This window comes from Coregonus lavaretus (genome assembly GCF_964263955.1).
Source record: "Coregonus lavaretus genome assembly, chromosome: 3".
NCBI classification, from domain to species: Eukaryota; Metazoa; Chordata; class Actinopteri; order Salmoniformes; family Salmonidae; genus Coregonus; species Coregonus lavaretus.
In genome coordinates, this window is record NC_139990.1 from 30216505 (window position 1) to 30236875 (window position 20371).

Here is a 20371-nt window from a genome sequence, read left to right on the forward strand (position 1 = left end):
TGATTTGTAAGTAGGAAAACCTGCAAAATCGGCAGTGTAGCAAATACTTGTTCTCCCCACTGTATAAGATACGCCGTAAGAGTGTTCTTGCAAAACACGATGCAATCCAAGAAGTGTAAAAAGTTTGGCCATATGTCAAGTGTGTGCAGACTGAAGGAATATGTTATTGAAGAGTCTGTGAATGTAAAATGTTGCAACTGTGGTGGGGTTCATATTTACGAATTCCCTGAGTGCCCTGTTAGGGTGAAAGAGGTTGAGGTGTCAAAGATCAGGGCTGTACAGCAAATCTCCTATGTGGGGGCAGTGAAGAGCGTTGAAGGGACAAGAGGCCAAAGTTCTGAAGAAGATATGTCGGTGGATGCACCCCAACCAATTGCTAATGTTATACGTCTGTATCTGGATAAGTGATCTGGATACACTTATTGTGTAAAAAGTGGATTTTGTAGCATTTATAGCCACAGTTATTAATTGTACTGCAGTGTCCAAGAAATCCAAGAATCCAAGAATCATTATATCTGCAGCCGAGAAGTTTTTTGTCAAGGACTACTGTCGCCAAGAAATGACCCGCCGTCACAGGATCCTTCTGAGCCTGTGTAGGGACCTGATTAAAACAGAAAATCAGGCTGATTTAGTTTAATTAACATTTAATTTCTGATAGTTTGTATGGTATTTATATAAAAAAATGTACCCCGCATTTTTTCCTTTTTGGATCATTATTATCCACCTGTACAGTAGGTGGCGGAATGCACATATAATTGTTGACAACACCATTATACAGAAGAAGAAGAAGAAGACAATATATGCCCATGTTGCTAGGGATCAGAAGAGCCCGGCACGTGCGAAAGAGACAGGTTGAAGTTGCCAGGGTCAGAGTTTAACAGAAATCTGTCATGCTGAAGCAATGAAAAGAGTAGAGGATGATGGGTCAAAGTAGCCCTTGATCATGACTCTCAGTTCCATTACATTACACATAAGAGTCATTGGACGAAGGCATCTTCTGTATGGGGGAGTTTTGTTAAGAGCCCTGACGGTCGGTGTGAACATTAACACGCATCATTTGCGGCAAGGTTTTGGAAGCATAAGGACCATATCTTTCATATCGGCGAGAAATACTTTTCTAAAAACAAAAGGTTAAATTGATACACACCTTTACAGGGTTAGGATTCCCACATGGCCAAATTCCCATGTTACAGCGCTTGTTCACGCGAAACAGTGGATTACCTGTGTAAACGGAAGACAGATGCACAAACCTGGTGTCACTGAAAAATACTGTCGGCTGCAACTGTGTTAAAAGAGCGTACAGTTTAGACCCTGGGCAGTGTGGCACAATTGGCCCAGCGTCGTCCGGGTTAGGGGAGGATTTGGCCGGCCGGGATGTCCTTGTCCCATCGGGCTCTAGCGACTCCTGTGGCGGGCCGGGCACATGCACGCTGACAAGGTCGCCAGTTGTACGGTGTTTCCTCTGACACATTGGTGCGGCTGGCTTCCAGGTTAAGCGAGCAGTGTGTCAAGAAGCAGTACGGCTTGGCAGGGTCGTGTTTCGGAGGACGCATGGCTCTCGGGATCGAACCCGGGTCTGTAGTGATGCCTCTAGCACTGCGATGCAGTGCCTTAGACTGCTGCGCCATTTGGGAGGCCCCCCCAAAAAATGTTTATGCATGCCAACAAAGCCACTACACAACACAACCCTAAAAACTACATTAATTGCACTATAACGGTGACAAACGGTGCCCACAAACTGTTAGGGCCTACATAAAGCTGTCCCAACAGCAGAGCTTTCTTTTCAGCACCATGGAATGAATCCTTACCACTGCTACACTTGGCTATCAGCAGAGCCTTGTCTGGCAGCAAAACAGTTCATTCAGCCTCATTTACTGCCTTAAAAAAAAAAAAGCTGACATGGCTGACTTGCTTAAACAAATGTGGTTTCTACTGACAATTGAGATGTACAAACTATGGCATAAGGGGACAACGAGCGGATAAGAGGCAATCCGTAATTTCGATTAAGACGTTAATGAGCGAGCTAGGACGGACGTTGTCAATATAACTATTTGTTCAGCACTTTTGAAATGTAAAGCGACAGAATTCCGAACATGGGCCGTTCTTACAGTATTCTCCCTGTACACCAAGTCAGAACTGTAGGATAAATAAAGGGGGCATATAAGCAGACAATGAAAGCTCTTACAATATTCGATGAATACATTTCTCTAAAACAGGCTATAGGCTACATATGCACCACCAAGTCAGAACAGTAGGCTAAGTTATGAGGGGGAAAGGGACCAAATTATTAGGGTGAGGCACATGGGCTATTAACAGCTTACTACACAACATACACTTAATACTACTTTCTTAGCTACAGTATACATACCTCACTGGCATACTACATAATTTATGCAGCAGCATATAATACATTTTTGGACCTTGTTGTGCTCACTTGAACAGGAAGGTGGCGTGGCGGTCCTTGTGGGCAAATTTTGTCATCAAAGTCTGGCATTCTCTGGATTTATGGTGCTTTCAAGACAACTCGGAAAAAAACAAGGTTGAATCATGACATCAGTGATCTTCAGGTCGGAGCTCTAGAAAGAGGCCCGAGTTCCCGAATTGGAATTCCGAGTTGGATGACTGCTCAAAACGTATTTTCCCAGTCACCGCTCATTTTTTTCAGAGTTCCCAGTTGTCTTGAACTCACTGAAGTCTGAGATTTCCCAGTTCCGAGTTTCCAGTTGTTTTGAACGCGGCAGAAGCCATGCTGGATTGACAGCATGGCCAATGTATTCAACCTTTTCTGGCCCATGGCATGTGAATGTTTATCCTTTTAAGCTTGGAAAAGAGACGTTTAAACTCAGACTTGGACCACACAACCACTCCACTGAATAGCAGGCTAGTGATTGCTTTGCAATGCTTGCAGTTAGCCACTGATTCCTTCCAAACCAATCATTGTTGAATTTGCGATTTCCAACTTGTTGTGTAATGTTTACGTCCAATGAGCATCGATACGTTTTATCTATAATTTCTCTTCATATGACAAGGATTGAAAAGGATTTGCCAGTAGATTGTCGAAGTGATTCATAATGATGACTGCTTGTCTAGCTTCCTAGCTAAGATTTTGAAAGTATGACGTTGACATGATCAGTCCAATCAAAGCTACGGTAGATATAATGTGATTTTACATCATTTTATCTGTGGCCAATGACCTTGAGCCTTCTTGGATGGGCACTTCTAATGTAACTCTATGGCAGCACCCAAAGGGCTTGAATATTCGAGCTCTCCCCGTAGATTTTGCGGTGACGTAGTGTCCCCATGAGTGACAGAACACTGAGCCAATCGCGGCGCAACTAAAGAACATTACCAACCCCTACGCTCTGTATTTTCTGCTGGCTGCCCCACCACCACAGAAAGCACTGAGCTAGGCTGAAACACCTGCATTTTTATGTATCCAAACTGGTGGAGAGAGTTCTGGGTAAAGTGAAGGCAGTGAGGATCACGAGAGGTGGGCTTGTTTCGATTTTTTGATCTTCTGAGGATCAGAAGGAGCGTGTGTTGCGTCTCACCCAATTTGAGAAGTGTGATGTGTCCTGTGTGTCTCTTCGGAACAGGGCACCCCTCAATGGGGTAATATCTGGCGTTTCATGGGAAGTCGATGTTGCCGGGATAAAAAAAAATCCTGAAGTGATTGATGCTCGTCCAATAAATTGTGTTGTGAAGGAAGAAAAAGTGAAGTGTGTCTGTTCTTTAGTTTTTTGATATGGAGTCTCTCCCTACTCAAGTGCAGTTGGGATATATAAAAGCTTTTGGACATGTTTCAAGTGTTTGCAGAAGGGAGAAGCCGAGATGTTCAATTTGTGGAAAAGATAATATGTTTTTTTAAACGTGATGAAAATGTGACATGTTGCAATTGTGGTGGAAACCATGAAGCCACCCAACAAGGGTGAACGAGAATAAGGTGGCCAAAGTCAGAGCTGTCCAGAGCATTTCATATGCAGTGGCTGTTAAAAGGGTTGAGGGTTCGAATGGTGCTCCTGAAGAGTCCATGGCGGTGGATAGGCCTTCACTGAAGGCAGCAGGGGTTGCCGTTCAGCAGCAGGACCCAGATATGTTAAAGGTTAAGAAGGTGGACTTAGTGGCCTTTATAGCTATGGTGATTAATGGCACTGCCAAGATGGAGAGGAAGTCCAGGAAAATAGATATCATTGTGGATGCGGTGGAACGGTTCCTGTGACTGAAAGACTTCACGGCGGAGGAGTTGCATGGAGGTCATAGAGCCTGAGATGGGAGATATGGAGATTTGAAGGAAGGAAGAAGTGGGAGTTTTGGTTTTGTTAATGTGTTTTTTTTATTTATATTTTTTTGGGTGATTAAGTTAGTTTTCCCTATCACGCATGGGTTTATTTTTACCTTGTTTTTTTCAACCCCGTCCAGTTGGTGGCGGTAACACACCTTTTTGGGTTGTAGTCTGCCATAAAACCAACAGAAGAAGAATAACTATATTTACAATGTGCAGGGGTACTGGAGTGATAAGAGGCAGATACTGTATGTGTAGGGTGCAATTGTCATGGTACTGAAGAAGAACAAACTCCTAGATTTGTTGTCAGTAGAATCCCCATTGTAAAACGGTCATCCTATATGGGAACCGACTTTGGTTAACAGTAAATGTAATTTGCTACGTGTGGTTTATTTGATCGACTAGAAGTTTCGTAATGCTTAGGTGTAATGATATAAGTAGGACACGTGACATCCCGGCAACCTTTGAGAAAAAACACTTTATATCGGAGAAGTGCCAGTTGTTCACAAGAGTATCTGCCCTCATTGGCTACAATGGCCCCACCTGATCTGGCCTCCTCCCGACTGCCTTCCTTTTTTGAAGACATTTATTTTCTTTGTTAGAGCGGCCGCTCGAGCATCTGGTCAAAATAATGGATAATCTGTGGTAATACAAAATAAATGACCGTGATGGAGGGGAGAAATGACCACACCTCTATAAATTGTCAAAGGCACAACTAGAAGAGCCATATAGTCATTGTGAGGAGCACACAACTTTACACAACATTTTTACAAATATATTATTAGAAAACGCATATTTTTTTGTCCTTGACAGTGGTGGAAAAGTACCCAATTGTCATACTTGAGTAAAAGTAAAGATACCTTAATAGAAAATGACTCAAGTAAAAGTGCAAGTCACCCAGTAAAATATTACTTGAGTAAAAGTCTAAAAGTATTTGGTTTTAAATATATATAAGTATCAAAAATAAATGTAATTGCTAAAATATAACCAGATGGCACCATTTGCTTTTTTTTTTTTTTTAATTTACAGATAGCCAGGGGCACACTCCAACACTCAGACATAATTTACAAACTAAGCACATGTTTTTGAGTCTGCCAGATCAGAGGCAGTAAGGATGACCAGAGATGTTCTCTTGATAAGTGCATGAATTGCATGAGAGACCTTTTACCCCTCAGGAGACTGAAAAGATTTGGCATGGTTCCCCAGATCCTCAAAAAGTTCTACAGCTGCACCATCGAGAGCATCCTGACCGGTTGCATCACCGCCTGGTATGGCAACTGGTCGGCATCTGACCGTAAGGCGCTACAGAGGATAGTGCGTACGGGCCAAGCTTCCTGCTATCCAGGACCTATATACTAGGTGGTGTCAGAAGAAATCCCAGTCACCCAAGTCATAGACTGTTCTCTCTGCTACTGCACGGCAAGTGGTACCGGAGCGGCAAGTCTAGGACCAAAAGGCTCCTTAACAGCTTCTACCCCCCAAGCCATAAGACTGTTGAACAATTAATCAAATGGCCACCCTGACTATTTACATTGACCCCCCCCCCCCCCTCCATTTGTTTTTACACTGCTGCTACCCACTGTCTATTATCTATGTATAGTCACTTTACCCCTACCTACATGTACAAATTACCTCGACTAACCTGTACCCCCGCACATTGACTCGGTACCGGTACCCCCTGTATATAGCCTCAATATTGTTATTTTATTGTGTTACTTTTTATAATTTGTTACTATATTTGGTCAATATTTTCTTAACTCTTTCTTGAACTGCATTGTTCGTTAAGGGCTTGTAAGTAAGCATTTCACGGTAAGGTTGTTTCACCTGTTGTATTCGGCCCATGTGACAAATAAAGTTTGACTTGATTTGGACCATTTTCCTGTCCTTCTAAGCATTCAAAATGTAATGAGTACTTTTGGGTGTCAGGGAAAATGTATGGAGTAATCAATACATCATTTTCTTTAGGAATGTAGTGAAGTAAAAGTTGTCAAAAATATAAATAGTAAAGTAAAGTACAGATACCCTAAAAAATAAAAATAAAATAAGTAGTATTTTAAAGTATTTTTACTTAAGTACTTTACACCACTGGTCATTGATTCATGTGCATTTTTCTAAAGCCATGTATGATCCAATGCAATGGTTGAAGAAACAGTCAATTGTTTTATTATACCGTTGTTTTATCACTTAGCTAATTATATTGTATGATGACCAAATCAAATGTTATTTGTCACATGCGCCGAATACAATGGGTGTAGACTTAACCATGAAATGCTTGCTTATGAGCCCTTCCCAAGAATGCAGAGTAAAAATGCAGAGTAAAAAAAAAAAACGCTACCTCCCCCCATCAGAAAATTACCTACAAAAGAATTATTATAAATAACAATAACTGTATCAACCCTTTGTTTATAAACGTGGGAATCGACTTTACCACTTCAGCATAGTTTTGTGGCACAGTCGATACCACGCAGGGAAACCGTTCTTTGTTCGCGGACCGTCTGGGTGTAGGTTTTCCTGCTGGTTGCTGGGGTAGCTGAGCACACCACCGTAAGGAAAATGGCATCCCTTGAGATGGCAAGAACAAGATGTATGTCAGGAGAAGTGTAGTATTATCATAAGGAGACGTATAGTTGGAATAATCAGGAGGAATGGAGGGAAAAAGAGTGGCAGAAGAGGTCGAAGAGAAAGAGGGAGGAAGAGGGTGCGCTTGAATCGGTTAAAAATGGCGGGAAAGGGGAGCGTGTTTGTTAAAGAAGAATGATAGAAAGTGTAAGCATAGTGAACTGTACGCCGGAACGAAGACAGGAGGAGAAATGGAAGTGAGTGAAGGCGAGTTATCGGAGGGTGTGGTGAAGTTCTCGGAGCCCGAGGCTTAGGATACAGATGAGTATGTGACGGTAGGAGTGACATTTTTGGAAGAAGTGGACCCTTGCCTTTTGGTTGATCCATTTCTGGTTACAGGGTGGGTGAAATCAGAGTTGGGTGTTGTGGAATCGGTGAAGGTAACCAGAAGTTGTCTGGTGATAATTGTTTGTTATTTCTGCTGGTCAGAGGGAGCAGGCGCTCGGTGTTAAATGAAAGGGGACAAGAGATGTGAATTGTTTTGCTCTCAAGAAAAGGACACCATTGAAAGGCGTGATTACTTGGGTAGAGGTAAATGTGAAAGTTGACAAACTGAAGGGGAAGGTTCCCGGTGTTTGTGATGCTCATCGTTTGGTGAGACGCAGACAGGGTGGCGTGAGTGGTAAAACAGAAGAGTCGTTGTCTGTTCTTTTGAGTTTTGATGAGGCTTTGCCCGACAAAGTGATGTTATAATATAAATTATCCCGTACGAGCTTTTGTGACGAATACATTACATTGTTACAAGTGTCAAGCTTATGGGCATGTGGCATTAGTGTGAGGAGGGAGGTTCCTAGGTGTGCAGAAGGGCATGAGACAAAGGAATGTGTAGCATTGGGGAAAGTAGTGGTATGTGTTCATTGTAGGGGTGCCGTTGGGGCTGGAGATCAGAAATGTCAGGTGCGAGAGAGGCAGGTTGAGTGGTGCAGAAGTTGTCGTATGCTGAGGCAGTGAAGAAAGTAGAGGCAGATGGGTCAAGGGGGAGGGATCCTGAGGGGAGTGGTGTGAGTAGTAGATCTGTACCAGTACAGAGGGATAGGCCAACAAGTGATATATGTTTCAGTAAGATTTGATTTTTTTGCGTTTATAGCAATGGTTATCAACCGTACTGCAGGGATGGAACGTAAGTCGTAGAAAATTGAGATTGTGGTAGCAGCTGCAGAGAGGTATTTGGGTGTACGAGACCTGACACCAGAATAATTATCGGGTGTGTTGAGTGGTGGTGTCCCGTCCTTTTAGGCTGTTGGCCTGAGGTAGGACTAGATAGATTTAAATAGCTTTGTAGGATGGTGGGGTTTTAGTGAGTGTAGGGTTAAATGGTAGGGTATTTGTTGATTTTAAAAATAAATAAAAAATCCAAGCAAGTATAAGGGAGTTGTACTCCAGTCTAGTAGGTGGCGGTAATGCAACATTTATTGGCTGACAACCGCCGTTAAACCTCATCGAAGAAGAAGATGATGCCACGCAGGGTTAACGGCCGGAATGTTGAGGGTTTGCCGACCGCCACCATAGACGAGATCACTCTCCCTGCCTGTCTCAGTACACTATGATCAGAGCCGGCTGCAGACAATGATCAGCTAGGGGGAAATCTGTTTATAACATTTTGATGCTATAATTATATAAAACATATGCAACAAATTTTCCACCAACAGGTTTATGTGCCAATGCACCACACAACCAATAAGCAACGCATAACTGCATAGGATTACTGACTTTTGGGGATTATCATCATGGTTTGCGTTTTCAACACCACAATCAAGTAGAGTATGTCTATCTTGACAACAGAAAATGTATCCCTCCCTACTCAGTATATAAGGTTTGGTTTGACAATCTCAGAATGTCATTAAACTTTTTGGTGTTTTGTAACAGATGTCTCTTTCCATGAATCGAATGGCTGTTGTACAGTTTGGATGCTGGAATTATATTAGAGTGGAGTGGATGAACATGTGTAGGTAGCCTAAAGCAGACTTTTGAAGTAGCCTAATCAGAGTAAAACATTGTGACTAATTGTGTTTATGCACACATAAAAGGTAATACATTTTAAAAGTTAAATGACTAATATTTAGGCTATATTGAAGCGTTATATTCTAGGTGTATGAATAGCGGCTCGGATCGGAAAGGAGGTAGAACGTGTTAAGCTTTCCTGAATAACTGGGCCTGCTGGAAGCATAGGCCAATGTGGTCATAGGACGATTTGGGAGAATGATGATGGGCAACAGACAGCGCATCAGTAGGTAATCAGAAGTAAAAATACAACCAGACTGGCCTGCTACGGTGCCTTTCTATAATCTTTCGAGAGTAGACCCACAACTGATCCAAATGGAATGAAACATTAAAATAACAGGGCATTTGCGCAATTATCCAAATGTGATTTTCAATGCAGTTTTTACATCCTAGAGTAGAATTGCACTCACTTGAAAACAATAATGCAATTATTCATTGGAGTGTGGTGTTGTAGGCTCGTCTAGGTAGGATCATTTTATTGTCCCTAAACAAGATCAATAGGGGAGCTTTTTCAGCTACTTGTCTTCACGTTTCTTTCATGCGCAATGGCGCACCTGGCCTCTGTGCTGCCTATTGGTTATTTATATAGAAAATTGGGGTATATTTTAATGATTTTATGTGTGTTATGATTGCTACTTAACCTATTGCAGATGTGGACAATCGATCCACCTACCATTATTGTCACTATGGATAGAGGGCAGGATAGACAGTTGACTGGTAGACTGTCAGGCTATTGCTCTGTGGTATAGTAAGCATGCGGAAAAGCGTAGTGCATAAGGGAAGTACCAAAACACCATATGGGAGGCGCATGCAAGCAGATGAGGAAAATGTGGCTATATGGAAGACATTATATAGTAAATCCTGCAAAATGACGAATGTAAATCAGGGAAAAACGCACTACTCCCTACTCCCTGTACCCAATAAAAAAAACACACAACCCTCCCCTACAGAGAGTACCAGTGCCAGATCAATGTACATATCTGTATAACTCGCTGTATGTTGAGGATAAAGATGTGTCTCATTAGCCATTAATTACTTTAGGTTGTTTACTCCAAAACAGGATTGGTGACCTAAGTTTCCAGACATTGCTTTTTGTGTCTTCCGCTTAAATTTTTTTTTTTATTCTAGCTAGCTAGGTACCTTGTTGTAACGGGAAGTGGTGGTCCACTCTCATTGAAAATAAAACGGCTAGCTATATCGTAAAAATTAATGAAAACAAAAAGTAGCTTGTTGGTCTTAATTTAATGTTAGGCGTAAGGTTAGCAGTGTGGTTAATGTTTGCTTAAAATTGTAAGAAGATTAATTGTAGAAATAGGCGGGGTTTATGACTTTGCGGCTGTGTAACTACTGACGACCGTTGAAAACAAGCTAGCTAAACAAAGTAAACATACTAGCTAGCTGGCTCGCTAGGTAATATACAATGAATGACCGGTTATTTAGTGCCTAGTTACTCCACAACATATGTTAAGGGGGAAATATATCTACAGTAGTAGCAGGTAAGGAAACACTAAACTAACGTCAACTTTACTGGCTTTTAGCAGTCAGGTCGCAAACGACGGCTAGCTAGCTAACGGCCTGGGCTATGGGGGCAACAAGCTAGCGATGCACTACTACTATCTGGGTAGCTACGAGAGAGGTTGGATACATTAACGTTACCGTTTGCGAAATTTAAAACCTGCACAATTGACTTTAGAAAATACTGCTAGTGCTAGCTAGCTGGTAATGTTAACAGCAGCAGCAGTAGTAGTAGCTATATAGCCACAGATAGAACAATGAGTTATAATATTTGATATTACTAGCTAGTAGCTAGGTCGGAAAAAAACGGGTTATAATAATGGTTATCTTCAACCTAGGCTAGTAGGAGCTTGATTTATAAAAAATGTTTGCCAGAGAGAGCCATATCATATAGCTGATTTCAGCTACTCGTTGTGACCTGCTTGACTAGCCTTGAAAACGAGCGAACAATGACTTGACCTACTCTAACATGGACATCAATTAAGAATCACAGGGAATGTTGATTGTCGAGCCGAGATATGGAAGCTGTTGTGTTTTTACTCTTTGAAGTATAGTCAAACACCACCATGCCTCTTGTACAGCCATGGGGGTTTCTCGCTTGCTCTTGCTCTCTGGTCTGAATTTGGCCAGTATGACTGTAGCTGGAGAAATGTCCAGACCCCAGAAAGTGCCAAGTTTCCCTTAGGTTGATCCAGATGCTAAATGTCCCCATTTATAATAAAAATACATATTTGTATGATAATTGCAGAATTTCAAGAGTGTCCTCTTCATGTCTCTCCTATAGGCTCCAAGGTAGCTAAGATGGAGGTGCTGTGTTTCCGGTTGCCGGGTCACGGTGACGCCACCCTGAAGAGCATGAACTCCCTGAGGGCCAGGCAGCAGTTCTGTGACATCACCATAGTGACCAGCGGCAGGCAGACGTTCCGGGGACACAAAGTGGTCCTGGCTGCCTGCTCCCCCTTCCTCAGGGACCAGTTCCTGCTCAACCCCTCCTCTGAACTGCAGGTGGGTGCCAGTGAAAGCCACCTTGATACACACTATTTGGGTTATGTTTGATAAATGTTGTGTCAGCTTCAGTTGATAAACTAGCCCCTGACAGACACTTTTTGTCACATGCCCTTTCAATGATCTGACCGTTTTAATAGGCATATCTTTGAGCCTGGGAAGTTCTCAGATGTTGCATCATGCCAGCTGTGGTTCCAGTCCTATACTTCATTATGGTGGAGTAGAGTAGATACTATCTTGCAGGATATGACACTAATGGCTTACACGATTGATCATAGGAAAAATACACTACATGACCAAAAGTATGTGGACACCTGCTTGTCGAACATCTCATTCCAAAATCATGGGCATTAATATGGAGTTGGTCCCCCCTTTGCTGCTATAACAGCCTCCACTCTTCTGGGAGGCTTTCCACTTGATGTTGGAACATTGCTGCGGGGACTTGCTTCAATTCAGCCACGAGCATTAGTGAGGTCGGGCACTGATGTTGGGCTATTAGACCTGTCTTGCAGTCGGCGTTCCAATTCATCCCAAAGGTGTTCGATGGGGTTGAGGTCAGGGCTCTGTGCAGGCCAGTCAAGTTCTTCTTCACCGATCTCGACAAAACATTTCTGTATGGACCTCGCTTTGTGCATGGGGACATTGTAATGCTGAAACAGGAAAGGGCCTTCCCCAAACTGTTGCCACAAAGTTGGAAGCACAGAATCGTCTAGCATGTATGCTGTAGCATTAAGATTTCCCTTCACTGGAACCAAGGGGCCTAACGCAAACTATGAAAAACAGTCCCAGACCATTATTCCTCCTCCACCAAATTTTACAGTTGGCACTATGCATTTGGGCAGGCAGCGTTCTCCTGGCATCCGCCAAACCCAGATTCACCCGTCAAACTACCAGATGGTGAAGCATGATTCATCACTCCAGAGAACGCGTTTCCATTGCTCCAGAGTCCAATGGTGGCGAGCTTTACACCACTCCAGCCGATGCTTGGCACTGCGCACTGCGCATGGTGATCTTAGGCTTGTGTGCGACTGCTCGGCCATGGACACCCATTTCATGAAGCTCCAGACGAACAGTTATTGTGCTGACGTTGCTTCCAGAGGCAGTTTGGAACTCGGTAGTGAGTGTTGCAACCGAGGACAGACGATTTTTACGCACTACTTGCTTTAGCACTCAGCGGTCAAGTTCTGTGAGCTTGTATGGCCTACCACTTCGCGGCTGAGCTGTTGTTGCTTCTAGACGTTTCCACTTAACAGAACTTACAATAACAGCACTTACAGTTGACCTTGGCAGCTCTAGCAGGGCAGAAAATTGACAAACTGACTTGTTGGAAAGGTGACATCCGATGACGGTGCCACGTTGAAAGTCACTGCGCTCTTTAGTAAGGACATTCTACTGCCAATCTTTGTCTATGGAGATTGCATGGCTGTGTGCTCGATTTTATACACCTGTCAGCAACGGTTGTGGCTGAAATAGCCGAATCCACTAATTTGAAGGAGTGTCCACATACTTTTGTATATATCTAAGACTATGTATGAAGAAAAAAAATGTATGCACTCACTAACTGTAAGTCGCTCTGGATAAGAGTGTCTGCTAAAATGACTAAAATGTAAAAATTGTTTAAGACGTAACAGCAAAATAGCTGTTTGGTGTGTTTTTGTCCTATTTTGGCCTCTAGGTGTCAGTCCTTCACAGCTCCTCGGTGGTATGTGAGCTGCTCCAGTCCTGTTACACTGGTGTGCTGCAGTTCAGCCCCAAGGAGATAGTGAATTACCTGACGGCCGCTAGCTACCTGCAGATGGAGCATGTTGTGGAGAAGTGCCGGGGAGCCCTGGGCAAGTACATGCAGCCAAAGAACCCCAGCTCACCAAAGGTTAGTTACCCATTTTGGTTAGTGTTTATTGGTGTATAGTCGAAGGCACCCTATTGAAACATTGGTTTGAAATCACAACATAAAATGTTAATACACTGTGCTTCAATTGTAGAAGGCAAATACTTTCTGAACTTATCTACTATGTGATTCAACAAAGGCTGGATTTGCAGTCAGATTGTTTTTGCCTGTGAAGATATTCAACTGGCTCGTCTTCATTCTTTTTCTCTACACCGCTCATTTTCAGATCAAGTCAGAAGAGAACCACTCGATGCCAGTGACAGTCAGTGGCAGCAGCAGCCACTCCCTTATGTCGACCTCTGCTGATCATTCCCCCTCACTGCAGCCTCACAGCCCTGTACAGTGTCAGGCTGATGACCATACAGACTCACACACTAAGACAGATATACGACACGATGACGACCCTAACACAATGGATGAGATAAAGGTAAGTAAGTTCAGGAAGAACACTTACCACTGCATCCATCTCTGGGTCTATAAATGGGAGAATCAAGTACTCTCTACAACAGCAGAGTTACTGTGTTTTATTAACATAAGAGTAGCTACCTGGGTTCAAATAATGTGTATTTGTGTATCTGGTATTTAAAATATTTTTTCCTGTAAAGTTTTTGTTATTGAGTATTTCAATGGTTATTTGTAAAAACAAAAAAACAAAAAAAACAAATAGTCTACCAAATTGTATTTGAGAGTATTTTCCAAATTGATTTCAAATACTATTTTTAAATACCTGGGTTAAATGCATGGGAGTGTATTTGAGGATTTTCAAATACTTTCCAAGTGTATTCAACTACTTGTCTTTTCAAATAAAAGATACATTCGATTGAAGTATTTATCATTCAAATCGGTCTCATGTTGTTCTAGGTGAGAGTAACAGAGGAGGACAGGGAGGATTATGACGTGTTCCGGATCTGCATCGAGGATGAGCAGGAGCCGGAGCCGGAAGAGAGGCGAGAGGAAGGCGGAGAGGACGCCACAGAGGGGCATCAGTACCCAGATACGGACAGTGCCATAGTGGGAGGGGGAAAGGGGGAAGACGTGACCCCAGCCGAAATGGCCATCCGCATCAGCGGCTTCGAGACGGAGGGGCTCCATGCCTGGAGGCGGAGACTCACCGACTCACCCAAAGTGGGCCGGGGGAGGGGGAGGGGCTTCAAGAGGAAGCGTGGCTCGTACCGCGAGAGAGGGAGGAGGCCTCTGGGTATGCAATACCAGGAGGCGTGGCGTCTATCCACCGGGGCAGAGATGATGCAGGGCTTCGGCCTGGACTTCAGCCAGGAAGCCATGAGGTCAGCGTTCCTCTCGGGGGGCGAGCTCCCACGGCTAGACTATGGGATGGGGGAGGTTCAGGGAGATGAGCTGGTGCCCCGGGATGGGAATGGTCCGGCCCACTACAGCCTGGACGACCCCAGTGGTGATGGAGGTGAAGATAATATGGGGATGGCGGCTGTGCCAACAGGTGGTGACGGGGCGGGGGATGAGTCTGTGGCCGTGGTGGGTTCCACCTCTAGCACAGCGGGGCCGGTTGCATGCGAGCAATGCGGTCTGACCTTCCCCTCGGCCCACTCCCTGGCTGTCCACTCACGCGCCACCCACTTGCTGTATGTGTGCCCCTGCTGCGGCAAGCACTTCAACCACTCCAGCAACCTCAACCGCCACATGACTGTGCACCGTGGTGCCAAGGTCCACCGCTGCCCGCTCTGCGACAAGACATTCACGCAGAAGTCCACGCTGTGCGATCACATGAACCTACACAGCGGCGAGCGGCCCCACTGCTGCGCCTACTGCCACTCACGCTTTGCACACAAGCCGGCGCTGCGGCGCCACCTCAAGGAGCAGCACGGGAAGACGACCGCTCAGAACAGCCTGGAGGCACAGGTCGAGATGGAGAGAGTGGCAGGGCCAGGGGGAGGAGAGGGAGACACTCAGGACAGATTTGACTTTTGAAAAGGACACTGGAACAGGGAGGAGAGATACTCCCTTACCCCTCCTCTCAGCCAAAATGTACACTTGCCTTAATGGCCAAAAGAGTGGTTTGGAGTGTGCCTTTGAGTTTGTGGGTTGGAAAAGAGGTTGTGTGTGCTGGAGGGACCTACTAAGATCTTGAAAGGGATCCTTTTTGACCTGGGGTGCACAACTCTGGTCCTCCTTACGGGCCGAAGTGTATGCTGGTTTTAAGCGCTGGCCAGTCAATGACATGGATAGATTATTAATCTTTTATCTCTTAATTATTTAATTGAAGCGGGAAAACAATTACCTACAGCACCGTGGCTCTGGAGGACTGGAGTTGTGCACACTTCAGTTTTAGACTCTTATTGTCTCATTTGTAACTCACTGGCTGACCAATAAAATATTTTAATTTGTGTATTTGAGGGTGAGCTTCTTAGTTAAACATTGGATGTTGGTATGTACCAGCTGATTTTGTAATGTGTACTTACACTGTTAAAACACTTCATTTAAAGAAGTACCCAAAATAATATAAAGTAGGCTGTCATTCCATAATCATGTTCATCACAAAGGACAAATAATAAGAGACCTACACTTTGTGCAATGCACGCTTACTCATGACTTGTGAGACACTATTCTGTAACTAAATGTGCACTGTTGTGCATAAAATGACAACAGTGCATACAGTGCATTTGGGAAGTATTCAGAACCTTTCACTTTTTCCACATTTTGTTACGTTACAGCCTTATACATCTCTGCACTGTATCATGCTATTCCAAAGGAACCAGACAATAGATACATGTGAGAGGTATTTGTGGGTTTCATGGCTTACAGCTATGAGAGACATACACTATTATTGTGTTATTACATTGATACAGTGCCAAATCTAATTGGCCCCTTTGATTCATAGCAAGACCCCATTCGACAACCAGATGGACAAATGTATTGATGTGATTTATTGAGCTCCACAAAACAATGAAATCCCTGGTTGCAAGACCAGGCCACCATGAAAACCACCACAATCTCTGTTCACATGGTTATTGCCATTACACATCCTGGCCATGAATAGAAATGTAGCATCTACTCAGATCAACTGACACATGGTGCTGTATCGGGCTAACAGGCAATCAACAACTAACTCAAAATGCAATATAGAAAACACATACAACGCTAACTCATTGATTCTTCTTACAGATCTCCAATGCGGCACGCCTCTTAGCTCATAGGAAATCCTCACTGTACACAACCTGGTTTCTCTTGTCTCTGTAAGAACCTTTGGCACTGTTCTGCACAGCTGTGAGAGGGAAAGAGAGAAAAAGTATACAATAATCCAGAGTTGACACTTACTGTCATACGCTGCTTGTTAGTCCGATCTGTGTTTGACTATGACTGATATTTACCCAGAGTGGCCCAGACAGATTTGCCAGTGGCTGCCTCCAGCATGGGCTGCTTCCTGGCGATGCTGACTTTGATGGGGACGTCTCCGACCGTGCTTCCATTCAACTGGGAGAAGAAGAGTGTATAGATGATAGGTTTTACACTATAATGGCTTAAGTTGGGACAGGGAGCTGGAGCTATACTGACCTCAGCTACAGCCTGGTCTGCAGACTCCATCTTCTCAAAGGTGATGAATGCACAGCTAGAAAGAGAAAGACAGGGTTGTGTTCATTAGGCACCAAACAGAACAAAACAGTGAGGGACTTACTGGACTAGTTTTAGTTTTCAACTGCAAAACATTTTAAAACACTGAACATTCTCTGTTTTGGACGCTCTCCCAATAACACACCCACACGGACATAATATCTCAACAACAACATTTAAGTAATGTAGCCATACTTGCGTGGGGAATCCATAGACAGGTCAATGATGGTGCCGTGTTGGGAGAAGGCTGAACGCAGGCTGTCCTCCACAAGGCCAGTACCATACACGTACACCGTGTTCCCCTTCCTCACCCCCCTCTGCTCCGGGTACGAGTCTGATCCTGAGAAGGGGAAAGAGAGAGAGAAGATAAGGGAGAAGAAAAACAGTCCCATTATTCCCTCCTTGAATTTGTATTTTGAGTCGAATATGCTTTTAAGAATGGCAGTGACAAGACACATGAAAGACAGAGAAGTCCAGTAAAAGAATACTCACGTCTGAACGGTCCGTCTCGCTCACGTGACTCTCTGTCTCCTCCCCTTTCCCGGTCGCGGTCTCCGTCCTGGCTCCTGTCTCTCTCGCGGTCTCGCGGCTCTCTGTCCCTGCCCCGGTCGCCGCTGCCCCGGTCTCTCTCTCTGTCTCGCTCCCTCTCTCTGTCCATCTCTCGATCTCCTCTGTCTCTCTCTCGCTCCATGTCTCTGCTGGTGGAAAGGCCGCCGCCTCCCTCCTCCTCGTCACGAGCCGCCCGGTCGCCTGGAGTAACGAAGCTGTTAGAGAGCCACAGAGGAAGAGATGTTAAACCGCCTTATACAGAGAACCAGTGTATAAAAGATGATCTACTCTATTACTCATCAGAGCTTTTAGGCTTACCTCTCGTACAAAGATTTTCTTTGGGCTCTTTTGCCAGCCTGGAGTAGAAATTAAAATGTAAAAGCAGCAGCATCAGTTATATCTTCTCAAAAACTGATTTTACATGGGATGTCATGTAATTCTCACTTTACCTCAGAAAGTTCCTCATCGGTGGACATGCTCCTTTGGAATGGTTGGAAAGCCACAGGGCCTGGAACTTTCTCTGGATCCTGGTAAACAGAAAGAGAAAATATAACAAATCATTACTAAATTGATAAGTTTGAGTTCCATCACAGACTAGTTTATGTGTCATATTTAAAAGGCATTTGCAACTGTGTCAGCTTTATACATTATTATTATTATTATTATTATGTATTTATATGTAGATAAATTATTGTATCAATCATTTATTCTATGATCAATTCCCACTACTACATTACACATCCTTGCATATTGCATGTTGTATCTCACCTTGAGCTTGATCTCTAGCGTTCTAGAGCGCTTGAAGCCAGAGTTCTTGTTCTCTGACTTGATGGCGCTGATCGCCCCAGACTTGATCAGCATCTTTGCCTGCTCTGTAGCTGTCGCTGTATCTAGCACAGGCTGGTCTGACAAAGCTAGCGGAGGGAGAGCGTAGATGCAACATAATCAACTGAGACCAAGTATCTGCTTAATAATACAGTTTTAAAAAGTGAAGACAAAGCCACATACTGCGCTTCAATCCACTCTGATTGGTCTGGCTGGTTGAACTCTGCTGCTTCTTCAAAGCCAGCAGTGCCTTTTTCTAGAGGTGTGAGGATAGAGGGAGAGAGAGAGACAATAAGAGGTGTAAACACTGAGGCCAATCAGAGTTTGGTAACATAATAATGATATCTAACTTTCAACATTATGAGTGTGATGATAATTACTGACAGGTGAATGTGAATTTAATAAAGACCTAGGACTACTCCTGATCACATCTGCAAATGTGGGGGCAGTGACACATCTCATTGTCAGAAGCAGGATACAGATACATAGATTTCTCTCTAGTCAAGTGGAGAGTGAGGAGATTCTTAAAGTTTCTCACCTTTTTCTTGAGTTTGGCATATTTCTTCTGCAGAGCCTCCTCTTCCTCTGTCAAAGAGCTTGGGAACACCACCATGTCGAACCCAGCTGCAAAGTATTGTGAAAAAGGAATGGACAACCAGAATAGTGGGCACATTTGCACAACACAATGAATATCAATACACAAGTGTGGTTAAATTCAACTTAATATGGCTATTGCATGAACTTAAAAACGACCATTTACACTTTGTTCACGACCACATGGATTTCTGTTTCTACATTCTGCATGCATCTGACAACATTTTAAAACCTTACGTTACCGTGTTAGCTAAGGTTAGCTGGTTGGTTGGCTAGTTAGCTACCCACTAACGTTAGCTACTACTAGCCATCTACATTATGTGTTACACAGGGCAGTGGAAAGTATACAATTGCTTATCAACAATAAGGCAATGTAGCTTTCAGACTACAACAATACAAAATATATACTACATTGACACTATTGTATTTAGAAATGTAATTATTTTCTTACCTCTGTAACGTTACTATAGCTAGTTTTAATCACACTCCTTCACGAACACATAAACACAGGCGCATGAATATGACGTACACAGTTGTTAGGGCGCAAGAATAAGAAAAAATACTATTCAACCTGCTAAAATTGCTGGAATAAGTCAATTATAAGGAATGCATGAAATACACTTGACAACATTTAGTAAAATAATGCATTCATATTGAGATATATATCGTATTACATGTGGCAATTTTACCTACTTCCGCCTATCAATCTTTGCCAGTTCCGAATAGACAGTGAACTGCTGCAGTAACTTTCATCTGCGGTGAAGAAATGGAAAGAATAGGTATAGATTTAGATAATATTTACAGTTAATGAATTAGGCATACGTCTAAGACCATTGCTGTAAGATTTGCTTTACAGTAACCTGCACTAAACTTGTTAGCAATACAGTTTACTGGCGAAAATAACAACTTGGGTTAGCCTAGCTAACGTTAGCTAGCCAGCTCAGCGCTCATTCATGTTGCAAAAATGTAGTCCATCCCAACATGTACAACGTGTTATGGGAAGAATCTTATCAGCTAAAGCAGACATTACAATATATGTTTATATTATTTAATATCTACACTGGACTCTATTGTATTGCACTGTAGAGGACAGCCCATAGAAACTAGGCTATTCATCTCAATCCCATTTCTCTCTCTCGCTCCATAGATCTCCCTCTGTCCCTGCTGAAGATGGGTTGCTCTGGTAGGTTTGAGCTCATCACACATCCATAGCCCAACGACCAGCCCCTGTCTCCACAAACCACGGTCAGTATGACTGTCTGTTGTTGGATTCTTATCTGAAAACTCGCGCCGCCATTTCTACAGATATGAAAGGACCACTTAGAGCATGCAGGCAATATATTGCATATCTCCATCTACCTCTATTTGTCTAAGTTACGTTTTTACAGTAGGTGTCACCTACCTACTTAGGTCCTTCAGAACAGCAAAGGCCCGCTATCAAGTTTAGAGGAAAGGAGCAAACTTCAGTTTGGAATGCAGCCTGTGTTTACATACGTCTCCTATCCAAT

General features: G+C 43.5%; 2 protein-coding genes and 1 pseudogene across 4 annotated transcripts in view; 2 read left to right on the forward strand and 1 right to left on the reverse strand.

The window, feature by feature from the left end:
- Positions 1-10258: 10258 nt before the first annotated feature.
- Positions 10259-15867, forward strand: LOC311110683 (uncharacterized protein). Its single transcript, XM_084153218.1, has 5 exons — positions 10259-10398; positions 11202-11422; positions 13098-13292; positions 13537-13737; positions 14172-15867. Exons 2-5 carry the CDS (start codon positions 11219-11221, stop codon positions 15252-15254), a joined length of 1683 nt encoding a protein of 560 aa, XP_084009344.1. The 5' UTR covers positions 10259-10398; positions 11202-11218; the 3' UTR covers positions 15255-15867.
- Positions 15868-16187: 320 nt separating this feature from the next.
- Positions 16188-20287, reverse strand: LOC311110689 (negative elongation factor E-like). Of its 2 annotated transcripts, XM_084153233.1 has the most exons (12): positions 20266-20287; positions 19557-19616; positions 18808-18893; positions 18453-18525; positions 18213-18358; positions 17894-17971; positions 17763-17800; positions 17388-17659; positions 17091-17235; positions 16839-16893; positions 16655-16757; positions 16188-16548 (listed from the first exon to the last, which is right to left on the reverse strand). In XM_084153233.1, the coding sequence occupies exons 3-12, from the start codon at positions 18880-18882 to the stop codon at positions 16475-16477; spliced, it is 1059 nt and encodes a 352-aa protein (XP_084009359.1). In that variant the 5' UTR covers positions 18883-18893; positions 19557-19616; positions 20266-20287; the 3' UTR covers positions 16188-16474. The 2 variants fall into 2 exon arrangements, with proteins under 2 accessions (XP_084009359.1, XP_084009358.1); XM_084153232.1 differs by lacking the exon at positions 20266-20287 and having other exon boundaries at positions 19315-19584.
- The window catches only part of LOC311107049 (superkiller complex protein 2-like), a 59152-nt pseudogene continuing 58410 nt past the window's right edge, over positions 19630-20371 (forward strand). Inside the window, exons 1-2 of the transcript XR_014615261.1 lie at positions 19630-19642; positions 20011-20108. The product of XR_014615261.1 is annotated as a superkiller complex protein 2-like (transcript). The remainder of the gene's footprint in view (positions 19643-20010; positions 20109-20371) is intronic.